The following is a 13,825-nucleotide window of genomic DNA, read 5'->3' as shown; positions in this document are numbered from 1 at the left end:
CCCATTGTTGTTTATCAATAATATACCAGCATTGCTCCAAGACGTGATCTGGGGAAACCGGCTTGGGACCAATTTTTGCCTTAACATGTCCATCAGGAGGTAGATTTGCCTGTTCACAGAGGGCGAGCTTCTTTCATCCTGGTGGGTGACAGAAGCTGGCAATGTGCAGTTTCCTAGGAGTCGAGGCGTTTATTGTAATGAAACTTCTTGTGGGAGTCAACATGTGAAACACAACCACCAAAATGTCCAGCCAAGAAATGGTGCCACTGAAAATAATTAATTTACAATTTATTGGTATTGTCGGAGCAGCTTTTACGACAGCGAGTATTGTCAATCACATGAATTTGCAATATAAAATTATAAAGAAATTACATGATTCACTTACAAGTGGACATGGTTATTTTCACGAGGAAAGGCAGCATTTCCCGGCTTGGCAGGACCGCTCGCCTCTCCACATCTTTGGAATCAGTCCAACTTCACAGCAGCTTTTACGTCATTAAGATTTGGTTCATTCAGACGAGTTAAACGGTGGACATAAACCCTGTGTACAAATAACGTCATGGAGACGCTTGCTGGTGCAGTTTCTTACAGTGCAGGGCAAAAATGTGCGCTTACACAGTTCCATTTTTGAGGGTGAAGCCAGTGCTTTAAATGGGTGAGTACTGTCTGGTACGGAGTACCGGCACTTTTTTTATTTCGAGAGGGAGAGTACCAGCACTTCTCAAGAGTGACTTAATACTTTTTATTGGAGAGTACCGGCAATTTTCAGAAACTAGCAGGTACTCTGGTACAGAGTACCCACACTTCTATTTTTCCATTTCAAGCACTGGGTGAAGTCCTCACTGGAGTTCACAGGGGTTCGGCGCTTTGGTACAGCAGATGGGGGTCAACTTAGGCACTGCATTAGTCTGGTCGCTTATCTCCCAAACCAGTAATAGAGGATACCACCTGCATCTACTCGTATAGTCATATGGTCAAAGCAAATCTGAACTAGCTCAACCCCTAAATGGTATAACATCCCTTAGGGATGTCTGGTGTCCCAGAAAATAAAGAACATCTTATCACTTCAGGGGAAGCAGCTCTCTAAAGAAACATTGCCTGCTCTTCACTGCTACTTGTTTTGCTGAATTAAACATAAACTTGTCTGTGAGAGCTATAGCAACAATGGGACTACACCTTGCCCAGAGGATAATATCGCCGGAGAAGTGGACAGTGCTGGATACCTGCTGTAACGGAAGAGCATTTCAGATTCAAAAGAAACCTTGGAAGATGCCCTACGATTCTGGGCTATTTCACTTAAATGGCAGAAGTAAATAAAAGGTTAACAATGTATCTGGGCTCCTGACCAAACCATTGAGTGATCTACGGAGGGGATTTACCAAAAGAGTTTGGTGTTGCTCTCTCACAAATACTTTTTTAGAGTTGCCCATGTTGGGTCTCAGTTCTGGTCAACACAAAAGTTAGTAAGCATAAATATATTTGAAACAACTACAGTCAGCAAGCTGATCATAATTCAAAGTAATACTGTTCCCCCACCCCACCATGCTGATAACAGTCTGGGAGAAAAGGAGGTAAAAAGGTGCTGAACAGGTGTTTGCAGAGTTCATCGATCCTTGAGTCCTCCAGATGCTGAACTGACAGCGAGTGCCTGCCAACGTACACCCACAGGTATCTTTGGATCCGCAGAGCCGCCGTCCAGAGGCAGGACACAAGAAGGTGTCGGAGTCTGCTGTACACAGCACAGTTGAGACGGCTTCACAGTTTTGATTCCAGAAGGGGTGTCGGAGAGTGGTGCCCATCAGCCAAGCTGTCCGGCTTTTTCTATAGTTCACAGAAATAGAAATCTGAGTTAGCAAATTTAGAAATGATGTTAAGCTTTCTTCTGGGAGAAGGTCCCTTCTGCCCAGGACACTAAAGTATATTTTACCCAAAACTATTGCCGCTCCAAAAGCTGCACTGGAAGCCAGCCACGATAGAAAGAACTACAACAAGCTATTATCCAAGTGCACTGCGATACACATGTTCAGTCACCTCCTTTTTTAATAGTGGGTATAGACTACCTTCACCACATGGACAATTCTGGATACTTGCGCCGTTGGAAAGGATAAGCAAAGCAATACATGTGCAGCCTCTCAAGCATCTCCAGTCACTCACGCATCTCGGTACTTAATTTTATTTTTCTATTGGCCAAGACATGCTGGTTCCAGAAATTATATGTTGTAAAAATGTCTCATAATGGATATGTCAGGTACAAAATGTAATTTAAAAATAATGTGAATTGCAATAACCCATTTACAAAAAGTAGCAGGCTGTCTTTAAAATAATAGCAGAATACGGTTTTGTGACAAAACCATGTATTTAGCGGTCTTGTGCACATGTTAAGGCCACTTCCTGTTTCTCCACCTGTCAGGCCCATCCTACTCCAAAATAAAAACGGTGACCACCATTGCAGAATGATTCATACATGCTGTTGAACTACTCTCATAGAATACCTGGTTTTTATAACCATATTCCCTTTGGTTTTTAGGTCGTGCCTAAGGCAGCACATATGTTGCCTGCTGTGAGACATTTTGTTAGCTTACAGTGGGCTTAAAGCCCGCCCATTCTTTACCACTGGTTGGCCTGATTTTCACTCACTCATTTGCTTGCTTCTTATTTGATAGTTTGTGTAGGCTTTACTTTCCCACCGTGAGTTTGTCCCTGGAGCATGGACGAATTACCGTGTTCTTACACCGCTCGGTTTTTTTGTGCTACTTTTTTCTTTTTAGGCGAGAACTCCGACAGTGGATGGGTTTTCTAGCTGACTTTCTCGTGTCATTCTCCACCCCGTCTCAGTGTTGCTCTATCTCGCCATGAGCTTCTCTGCTCCTCCCGCCCCCCTCATCTACATGTTGCTGTCTTGCGACGTGCTTCTGTGCTCCCCCCCCCCCCCCCCAACAAGGCGAAACCTTGACGCTTTCCCAGTGCTTGTTCATTTCGTTATTCTCCACTTGAGGCAGTCAGAAAGGCTGTAGAGAAGGCAAGCACTGTTCAAAGAAACAGCACAAGTTCGACACAAGCAACATTTTGCACGGGAAAGAGGCAAGCATCAGGGGAAACAGTGGGAAATAGGGTATCGCATGAACAGTTAATAAATGAACATTAGAGCAATAAGAGATATGGTGTTATCTAAAAGTCGACATCAGGACTTTTATTGTGGAATTCATTAGAAAAAGTTATTTTAATAAACGTAATTTTTGTAATTTACATTGCACTATATTTGACGTTATTTATTTTACTTTTTTTGTTCTTCATTGTGATAGGCGGGGAAGTGGAGGCCACCATTACCTCACGAACAAAAAATATAGTTCACCATACAGCAATGTTTGCTATAACTGTAACCTTAGTGGTGTTACACAAACTCCATTTCTATTGAGATCATATGTCGTATTTGCCGTTATGCACAATCATTAGTGGAGAAACTTGCCCATACTTTCTCAACAGTACTGCAGCTTTTCAAAGCTTATCCAATCATCTCATTTTACAATCTACTATCCCCTTATGTGATGCTGTGAGAATGGATTACATGGGTACAAAACCTAAATAAATATAAAGTTCCAATCTGGTAGCTGTGTGAAGCTGATGGATATCTGGATAGAGTATCGGTTGATGCTGAAACCAATTACCACATAAAACTTCACACAAACAGCACGCCCAAGGCCTTTTCTTGTATTTACGTTCTAGGAAGTAATCAGGAGTATTTTAAACTTGCAATAGTTAATTTCACCACAACTCAGTAAAAGGTGTGATAAAAAGCCATCAAATCAAATACTTCAATTAAAAAAAAGAAATATCTTAAAATAAATCATGAATCCCAAAATGTAATGTAATGTAATGTAAAAGGCATTTCTACCGCGCAACTTTCACTCCAGGGAGTATCTTGGCGCTCAAACACAACTCAGATGGAAGAGTTGGGGGAAAACAGCAGATGTATTTAAGTATTACACGCACACTACACCAAAGTTCTACAGGTGGCATCAGATAAAGAGAAAATCCAGGTTTTTAAAGCTTTCCTGAAGGGGGCTTCCTGGGAAATCAACCGCAACAAGAGAGGAAGTTTATTCCAGGCTTTAGTGCCCAACACTGAAAGGGATTTGCCACCTTTTGTGGCCAGTTTAAAATGGGGGGGAGTGAGAAAACACTGATGCTCGGATCTCAGACAACGAGTTGGGTAGTACCTTTTAAACCTATTACATAAGTAGGTTGGGCCGCGTTGGTGAAATGCCCTGAAGGTGATCAGTAGAAGTTTAAACAGGATTCTTTTGCCTATTGGCAGCCAGTGAAGGGTGTTTAATGCTGCTGAGGCTGATGACCTACGGGGCAGACGTAGTACAAGGCGGGCCGCCGCATTTTGGACCATTTGTAATTTATGGAGAACAGTTTTATTTGCTCCAACATATAGTCCATTGCAGTAATCTAGTCTAGAATTGATTAGGGCCACGGCGACTGTTTTCCTCGCCGATAACGGAAGAAGATCAAAAAACTTCCTTAGTGCTTTGATGATCTGAAAGCACATGCCTGCTACTGCCACGGCCTGAGGTTTAAAAGATAACTGATGGTCAAATTTAATACCCAGATTGCGGGCGGAGGTAATTGTGTTGGGGGGGACTTCAGCCTCTGCTGGCCAGCATACCGTTGGAGAGAAAAAGTTATTGTTCCCTATGGGTAAGATTTCAGTTTTTCCGGCATTGCACTTTAAATGGTTGGTCAGCCATTTAAAGGTTGCTGCAAGACAATCCTTCAGGTCTTCCTCGGCACCTGGCCGCTCCCTGTCCAACACCAATATCAACTGGGTATCGTCTGCATATGAAATAGCGCTGATCTTAAATGACGCGATCAGCTTCATCAGGGGCACCATATATAGATTGAAAAGAGCCGGGCTCAGGCTAGAGCCCTGAGGAACCCCAGAGCTGACGACTTTAACCTCAGAATGATATGGGCCTAGTACTGTTACTTGGCGTCTGTTGGTAAGGAAGTCCCTACACCATGCCAACACTCGTCCTCCTACCCCTGCGGCAGCCAGGCGGTCCACTAAGATCTTATGTGAGACCGTATCAAAGGCTGCCGACAGGTCAAGTAGGATGAGGACAGCCTTCTTTCCCTGGTCCATTGCTGCCTTTAATGTCTCTGCCGTGAAGAGTAGGGCTGATTCGGTAGAGTGTTCTGACCGAAATCCCGACTGATTGGGATGGAGAATGTTAGTCTTCTCCAAAAAGTTGGTCAGTTGACTATTTACAAACTTTTCAGTCAGTTTAAAAGAATGGGCAGGAGGGAAATCGGGCGCAGGTTGGAAAGGGTAGTAGGATCGGCAAGGGCCTTCTTTTGGAGAGGCTTGACAGCGGCAAGTTTCCAGTCGTTAGGGATAGTTGCCGTGATAAGAGAGGAATTAATGATCCTATTGACCATTGGATTAACCATCTCTATCGAGAGGTGCAACACCGGAGGGGGGCAGGGATCGAAGGGAGATCCTGATTTGCTGGCAAGAATAGCTTTAGCAGTTTCCTCCAGGGATACTGGGACGAAGTCATAAAAGCCGAGGGGAGGTGTCATCTCCACTGTCGTATCCACATCCGTCATTACGGTGGCTACTGATGGAAAGATGCTTGTAATGGCCAAGATTTTATTCGCAAAGTAATCAGATATCGCATTACATAGGTCTTGTGAGGGAGGAATCTCTTGCGATAGAGCTGAAGGATTCATAAAATCCTTAACAATCTTAAAGATTGCTTTTTGTTCATGGCCTGCCATGGATATGGCTTGTAGATAGAAAGTTTTTTTGCGGATTTTATTCCCGCATGATACTTTCTTCTTGCTGCTTTGTAGATGTTACACGAAACAGTGTCATAATTTCGACGCCACCTACGTTCCAGGGATTTAACTTCTTGTAATTCGAGCTTTAAGGTTACAGAGAACCATGGGGCATTCTTTTTTATATTCCTATGTTTCAAATTCTGGTTTCTGGATGCTTTAAGCAGAGTACCCGCTCCAGCAATCCAGTTACAGAGCCTCTGGTTATCTGTGGAGGTGTGACCAACCATAACTGGCAAGCTATCTTTAAGCTTCTCTATAACCAAAATAAAAAAGACCCACTGGAAACCTCTCTATCCAAAAAGTGCAGTCAGATCAAGAAGAGGGGGCAGATGAGGGCAACCGACAAGATGGAGTACAGAAGAACATGTATTGCAAGTTAAATCCTTGAATGGTCTGGCACTCCTTAAGAGAGGACAGGCCTCGGCAAGGAAACAATGGGACTTGATGGAGCCAAGAAGGGGATAGAGTAGGGAAAAAAGAACAGGTTGTCGAAATGAATGGCACTAGGTATGGGCAATGGAAACCAGGGGAATGAATCGGTTAGAAGATAAATGAGACAGGGGGTGGAGGGGAAGACAGCAGAGGCTACAGGAGGCGAATGGGACCTGAATGGATGGGGTAGTACAGGACCAGGTAGAGAGGAACAATACCAGACAGGGAGCAGAGGGACAATACCAGAAAAGAAACAAGGAGAACAGGACCAGTATGGGAAGACGGAAAAGGACCAGATGCAGAAAGACACCGGGTGAAGAGGAACCAATGCTAGATAAGGGGCAAAACCAGGATGAGAAAGAACAATCTGTAAAATGTATGCAGAGCAGTTGGAAAGGATAAGCAGATAGGGCTGACATCACCAGGCGCAATTTCCAAGAAGAGATTAAAGGTGTCGCAACCTGAACGAGCAACAGCTGCCTGAAGCTCAACTCAAAGAAAATAGAAGTCCTCATCCTCGGCTCCACCCCCTCCATAACCTTGGCATCATACTCAACTTCACTCAACATGAACCGCCAGATCAATGCCGTGTCTTCCACATGCTTCAACACCCTCCGCATACTTCGCAAGACCTTCAAATGGATCAGGCACAATCAGGCAACAGGGTTCTCTCATCATGTTGATCTTGAACGTGATACAGATGCAGTTGTTGAAGGATCATGTGATCTGGAGCCTTTGGTCATTCATCTCCTGTTTGAGGAGGTACATTTATAAGTTGCAGAATGGGATGTGTGGTATGCATGAAAACTTCCTTTGTAGAGATTAGAACAGCATTGTAGCTTCCAAAAGGAGTCCTCCCTCAAAATTGTAATCTGCATAGAAAGAACTAGGAAGGATTTGCTTGCGTTAAGAGATCGTCCTAATCTTGCGAACTGATTTCTGTGGATGATTATGACAATGCTGTGTTCCTTTCATTTTACCACGAAGTCACCTAGGTAGGGAAAATATGACGATCCTTTGTGAACATCCACTAGTAGTGGCAAACTGTAGAAACTCTCAGTGTCTGAGCTGAATAGGAACATGAGATAAGGCATTCCTTAAATTAAGGGAATGCCATATCGCCTTCATGAAGCAGTTCCAAGAATTCCTGAAATGCAACTATCCAACTAAGAGATATTTGTTCTGCTGCTAAAGGTCCAGCCTAGGATTTCCATTTCCAGATTTTTTCCTGGTTAGGAAGAAGCTGCAATAAACTTCCTTGTTTCGGTGGGATTTGGGCATAGACTCCCGGCATCCTTTCAAATATTTATTTATTTTAGGTATTTGTAGAGCGCAACTGATACCTTGCAGGCTTCCTGGCGCTAGAGAATACTCAACTGAAGGAAAGAATGAAAAAAATAAAACCGGGGTGTCTGTCAGGCAGGCAGAATTTTTAGGGGAATAGCCAGGTCTTAATGCGCTTCCTGAATGGAAGAAGATGTGGGATCTGGCGAACATCCGAGGGCAGGCTATTCCATAACTTGGCCGCTGCGACCCTGAAGGACCTGCCCCCAGTTCTGGCTTTGTTGAATCTGGGCACTTTTACCAAGCGAGCAGATGAGGATCGTAAGTCTCTAGTGGGGGTGTACCACAGAAACCGAGCTTGCAAAGGTTTAGGCCCAAGTCCATGCAGAGCCTTAAAGACAATGCAGAGGGACTTGAATGCCACACGCTGCTTTAAGGGGAGCCAATGTAGCTCGGCCAGGGCCGCAGAGGCCGAAGACCTCCTCGTCCATCCAAGAGCCAGCTTGGCGGCGGCAGATTGAATTCTTTGGAGTCGGTCCACCAGCGTGACTGGAGACTCGAGGAGCAGGGCGTTACAGTAGTCAAGGCGACTGAGTATTGTACACCTGACTATTGACGCCCGAGCCTGTGCAGGGAGGAGTGGCATGATTTTACGCAGGGAACGTAGCAAGGCAGTACAAATCCCCACTGTTTTTGCCACCTGGGTTTCCAAGCTCAGCTTATTATTGAGCATGGCTCCCAGGTTGCGAACCGAGGAGACTGGTAGAGGTTTGACCACCGTCTCAGGAGGCCAGAAATCACTTGGAAACTGGCGGGGTGTACTGGTGCTGGCACAAAACAAGACCTCTGTTTTGGAGGCGTTAAATTGGAGGGAGTTTCTGTGAAGCCACCCAGCCGTCTCTCTTAAACAGTCATGGAAGGAGGTAAGAGGAGTGGAATCTTCTCCTTCCCAAGAGAGGATGAGCTGCGTGTCATCAGCGTAGTTGACTGTTTTTATCCCGAAGGACTTAATTAACGTGATCAGCGGGCAAAGGTACACGTTAAAAAGAATGGGGCTGATGGAGGAGCCCTGAGGAACTCCCTGAGGTACCGATGTGAAGGTGGATTGAAATGGGGGGAGGGAGACAGCCTGTCTCCTGTCCCGCAGATAGGAGTGGAACCAAAGCAGCGCTGTGCCGTCCACCCCTGCCTCCCTTAGTCTCCGCAGCAGCGTACTATGGTTGACCGTATCGAATGCGGCAGACAGGTCCAGCAGTATCAATGCTACTGGCTGGCCCCTGTCTGCCCGCATGCGAAGGTCTTCCATGGCTGTCAAGACCGCTGTTTCGGTGCCGTGTGCGGGACGGAATCCAAACTGGTGATCGTCTAGAAAGTTGTTCTGCTCTAAATATGGGCAAGATTTCAGCTTGTACCTGTTTGATACTGGTGTACCTTGAGGGAGTGGAGGTGGTCTATGACCAAACTTGAGCTTGTGCCCAAACTAAACCAACTCAAATGTTCATTTGTCTTATGACATGACTGCCCATACAGTGCATCAGCTTGAAATCATTCCACCTACTGGGCCCTATGGTGTAGAAAAGAGATGCAAGGTAGCCAGTGCAGATAAGCTGTCAGCAACACCTTCCTGCATTTTGTTGATTGATCCCCCTCTACTTGGTTGGTTGCTTGTAATATAATGAGCCAGAGGGCGTTCTTTAATCTACTGGAGCGTGAGGATATGGTTCTTGCTGCTGGTAACACTGGTAGCAAAATATGCCAAAAAGGAGGATATAAAGGTACCTAGGGCACCCTAAAGCGCACATGCCTCCAGTATGGGAGCAGTCCCAGTGACTTGGCAGGGCCTGGCATGATAGCCCAGATGGCCACATCCATGTGTTGGCCAAACAAGCACAAAAACTCTTCCACTCATCCACATAAATCACATTAGACCGCACTAAATCCTTCTCATTTTTCTTAACAACTACTGAAATGTGGTCTAAACTGGCCTTACCAAAACGCTTACTGGTACATTTCAACAGATAAACTTGGCTGGCATACGGACGTTAGTTTAAAAAAAAAAAAAAAAAAAAGAACTATTACATTTGCCTTGAAATCAGCACACGAACTTCCAGTGGAATCCAGAGTTAAAGTACAGCATGCTAATGTACATAACAATCTGGAATGTAGGTCTAGGATGTCTATGAATCTGTAAAGCCAACACACATACAATCTTTCAGTAAATGCTACAGCAGTAAAAAATCTCGGAGTACATAAACAGGAGTTCTTGGGAACTAAGTCTACAAAGCAATCGGCCCGTAGCACTTCTTTGAGCGCACAGACACTTTCACAATAGGAGACCAGGGTCCATCACACAAAGTAGCCCAGGGGTGCAGTGGGTGTTTGCGTCCGCTTTGCGCAACCCCAGGGCACTCTGGTAATACAGAAGGGGCCTCTTCTGTAATACCGATAGCGCTGGCGCACATAAAGCGCCAGCGCTGGCTTCAGGGGGCATTCTCTTATTTGCATAGGGGCGTGGCCCATACAAATGAGGAAATCCATTTGCCTCTGCGCCCGCGCCATATCACAGACACAATTCAGAAAAGGGGGTGGTGATGAACAGAGTGTCTGAATTAAGCAGACCACTCTTACCCAGTCCAAAGATCAGGGCTTGATCCATCACCGTTATTTATCTCACTGCCCCATCCCAGCTCAGAACCTGGCTACATGCAAATTAGTCTGTCCCTGGCCCAGTGCATCATGGGAACAGGGCAGACCAAACTACCAAGCCAATTCTTCACCAGAAAGGAGACAAGCTACCGGGGACCGGTTTCTGGCATTTCAGCCTCTTCGGCCCGGCTTGCTTGAATCCTGATGGAGCAGTGAGAAAGGGACTCATGTCTGAGTATACCCTGCCACACCTATAGTGGCCAAAAACGATTCAGAAAAGGGGGTGGTGATGAACAGAGTGTCTGAATTAAGCAGACCACTCTTACCCAGTCCAAAGATCAGGGCTTGATCCATCACCGTTATTTATCTCACTGCCCCATCCCAGCTCAGAACCTGGCTACATGCAAATTAGTCTGTCCCTGGCCCAGTGCATCATGGGAACAGGGCAGACCAAACTACCAAGCCAATTCTTCACCAGAAAGGAGACAAGCTACCGGGGACCGGTTTCTGGCATTTCAGCCTCTTCGGCCCGGCTTGCTTGAATCCTGATGGAGCAGTGAGAAAGGGACTCATGTCTGAGTATACCCTGCCACACCTATAGTGGCCAAAAACGATTCAGAAAAGGGGGTGGTGATGAACAGAGTGTCTGAATTAAGCAGACCACTCTTACCCAGTCCAAAGATCAGGGCTTGATCCATCACCGTTATTTATCTCACTGCCCCATCCCAGCTCAGAACCTGGCTACATGCAAATTAGTCTGTCCCTGGCCCAGTGCATCATGGGAACAGGGCAGACCAAACTACCAAGCCAATTCTTCACCAGAAAGGAGACAAGCTACCGGGGACCGGTTTCTGGCATTTCAGCCTCTTCGGCCCGGCTTGCTTGAATCCTGATGGAGCAGTGAGAAAGGGACTCATGTCTGAGTATACCCTGCCACACCTATAGTGGCCAAAAACGATTCAGAAAAGGGGGTGGTGATGAACAGAGTGTCTGAATTAAGCAGACCACTCTTACCCAGTCCAAAGATCAGGGCTTGATCCATCACCGTTATTTAGCTCACTGCCCCATCCCAGCTCAGAACCTGGCTGTTGGAAACCGGCTATTTCGGGTAGGCTAAGGCTGACGCCAAAGCCAGGCCGAAACCACCATTCCAGTCAGGGCAAGGAAGTCACACGCCAAGATAACCCCTGCTCACCCTCTAGGTAGCATGGCGCGAGCAGTTTAGGCTAAACTCGGAGGCGATGTGTAAAGCATTTGCGTCAGCGCACAACAGCAACAACATACTAGGTACACCACAAAAGAGACTCCACACAAGGTTATATTAAAATAACTTTTGTATTGTCAAAAACATATCAGATAGAAATCACACATGTACATTGTGCCAACGGGCACGGCAATATTCACAAGGGATTATTTACACAAGACAGGGCCACATGGGCCACTGTCATAATCAGCACTTTTAGAAATATAATAGTACTTATAGAACTTAGAATAAAAGTGTATAAAATCACTGTAATATAGCCAAGTTCTGAGCTGGGATGGTGCAGTGAGCTAAAAAACGGTGATGGATCAAGCCCTGATCTTTGGACTGGGTAAGAGTGGTCTGCTTAATTCAGGCACTCTGTTCATCACCACCCCCTTTTCTGAATCATTTTGTCCACCATAAGCGTGGAAGGGTATACTCAGATGTGAGTCCCTTGCTCATTGCACCATCAGGATTCAAGCAAGCCGGGCCGAAGACGCCTGAAATGGCAGAAACCGGTCCCCGGAAGCTTGTTTCCTTCCCAGTACAAGAATTGGCTTGGTAGTTTGGTTTGCCCTGTTCCCATCATGCACTGGGACAGGAACAGACTAATTTGCATATAGCCAAGTTCTGAGCTGGGATGGTGCAGTGAGCTAAAAAACGGTGATGGATCAAGCCCTGATCTTTGGACTGGGTAAGAGTGGTCTGCTTAATTCAGGCAATCTGTTCATCACCACCCCCTTTTCTGAATCATTTTGTCCACCATAAGCGTGGAAGGGTATACTCAGATGTGAGTCCCTTGCTCATTGCACCATCAGGATTCAAGCAAGCCGGGCCGAAGACGCCTGAAATGGCAGAAACCGGTCCCCGGAAGCTTGTTTCCTTCCCAGTACAAGAATTGGCTTGGTAGTTTGGTTTGCCCTGTTCCCATCATGCACTGGGACAGGAACAGACTAATTTGCATATAGCCAAGTTCTGAGCTGGGATGGTGCAGTGAGCTAAAAAACGGTGATGGATCAAGCCCTGATCTTTGGACTGGGTAAGAGTGGTCTGCTTAATTCAGGCACTCTGTTCATCACCACCCCCTTTTCTGAATCATTTTGTCCACCATAAGCGTGGAAGGGTATACTCAGATGTGAGTCCCTTGCTCATTGCACCATCAGGATTCAAGCAAGCCGGGCCGAAGACGCCTGAAATGGCAGAAACCGGTCCCCGGAAGCTTGTTTCCTTCCCAGTACAAGAATTGGCTTGGTAGTTTGGTTTGCCCTGTTCCCATCATGCACTGGGACAGGAACAGACTAATTTGCATATAGCCAAGTTCTGAGCTGGGATGGTGCAGTGAGCTAAAAAACGGTGATGGATCAAGCCCTGATCTTTGGACTGGGTAAGAGTGGTCTGCTTAATTCAGGCACTCTGTTCATCACCACCCCCTTTTCTGAATCATTTTGTCCACCATAAGCGTGGAAGGGTATACTCAGATGTGAGTCCCTTGCTCATTGCACCATCAGGATTCAAGCAAGCCGGGCCGAAGACGCCTGAAATGGCAGAAACCGGTCCCCGGAAGCTTGTTTCCTTCCCAGTACAAGAATTGGCTTGGTAGTTTGGTTTGCCCTGTTCCCATCATGCACTGGGACAGGAACAGACTAATTTGCATATAGCCAAGTTCTGAGCTGGGATGGTGCAGTGAGCTAAAAAACGGTGATGGATCAAGCCCTGATCTTTGGACTGGGTAAGAGTGGTCTGCTTAATTCAGGCACTCTGTTCATCACCACCCCCTTTTCTGAATCATATCACAGACACAGGCACAGAAGCTCTCAAGAGGCCACTGACAGCAGTGCGCCCCCGGAGAGCAGCCCTTTGGAGGGGCCAAGTCATCCCCTTGCGGACGGGTGCAGTCACTGACTGGACCCACCTGCAAAGGGATCTCTAATCCCCTTTAAAAATCCAGGCAGTGCCATCTGCAGTGTGAAAACACAGAGCGGATTCAAAGCAGCCGCTCCATTTTTCACATGAATGCGCTGCCCCAGGGCAGCGCGAGTTCACCGCTGCCCTGAGGGCAGCGCAATCATCATAATATGGCGCATTTTCCTTCATTGCGCCTGGGGCAACTTTCAAAAGGTGCGCCCAGTGCAATGAAGGAAAAAATTGCTGCATGTATAATGCGGCCTACATCTATAAATGACCCTCTCAATAGTCCACCTCTTAGTTCTAATAAAGTCCTTCTAATTAAAAGTGCCAGACGAAACGCATTACTATCTAATTCCACATGTCGGACTCCCAGGAGTCAACAGAAATACTAACAAAATAAAAAGTGCAATCTGAACATGTAAATCGTTGCTATCTTCGTTGCTGCACCCTTCAAATGGCCTG

General features: G+C 46.1%; 1 protein-coding gene across 2 annotated transcripts in view; it reads right to left on the bottom strand.

Annotated features, from left to right (window-relative positions):
- Positions 1–271: 271 nt before the first annotated feature.
- FLVCR2 (FLVCR choline and putative heme transporter 2) overlaps positions 272–13,825 on the bottom strand; it is a 513,060-nt gene continuing 499,506 nt past the window's right edge. For both annotated transcript variants that reach the window (XM_078659926.1, XM_078659924.1), the window contains one exon: positions 272–1,821. In XM_078659926.1, the coding sequence (XP_078516052.1) occupies positions 1,756–1,821 (66 nt within the window). In that variant the 3' untranslated portion in view covers positions 272–1,755. The remainder of the gene's footprint in view (positions 1,822–13,825) is intronic.

The sequence above is a fragment of the Lissotriton helveticus genome, chromosome 9 (assembly GCF_964261635.1).
Source record: "Lissotriton helveticus chromosome 9, aLisHel1.1, whole genome shotgun sequence".
NCBI classification, from domain to species: domain Eukaryota; kingdom Metazoa; phylum Chordata; class Amphibia; order Caudata; family Salamandridae; genus Lissotriton; species Lissotriton helveticus.
The sequence above is the reverse complement of the archived record's forward strand: the minus strand, read 5'-3'. Positions and strand labels throughout refer to the sequence as shown.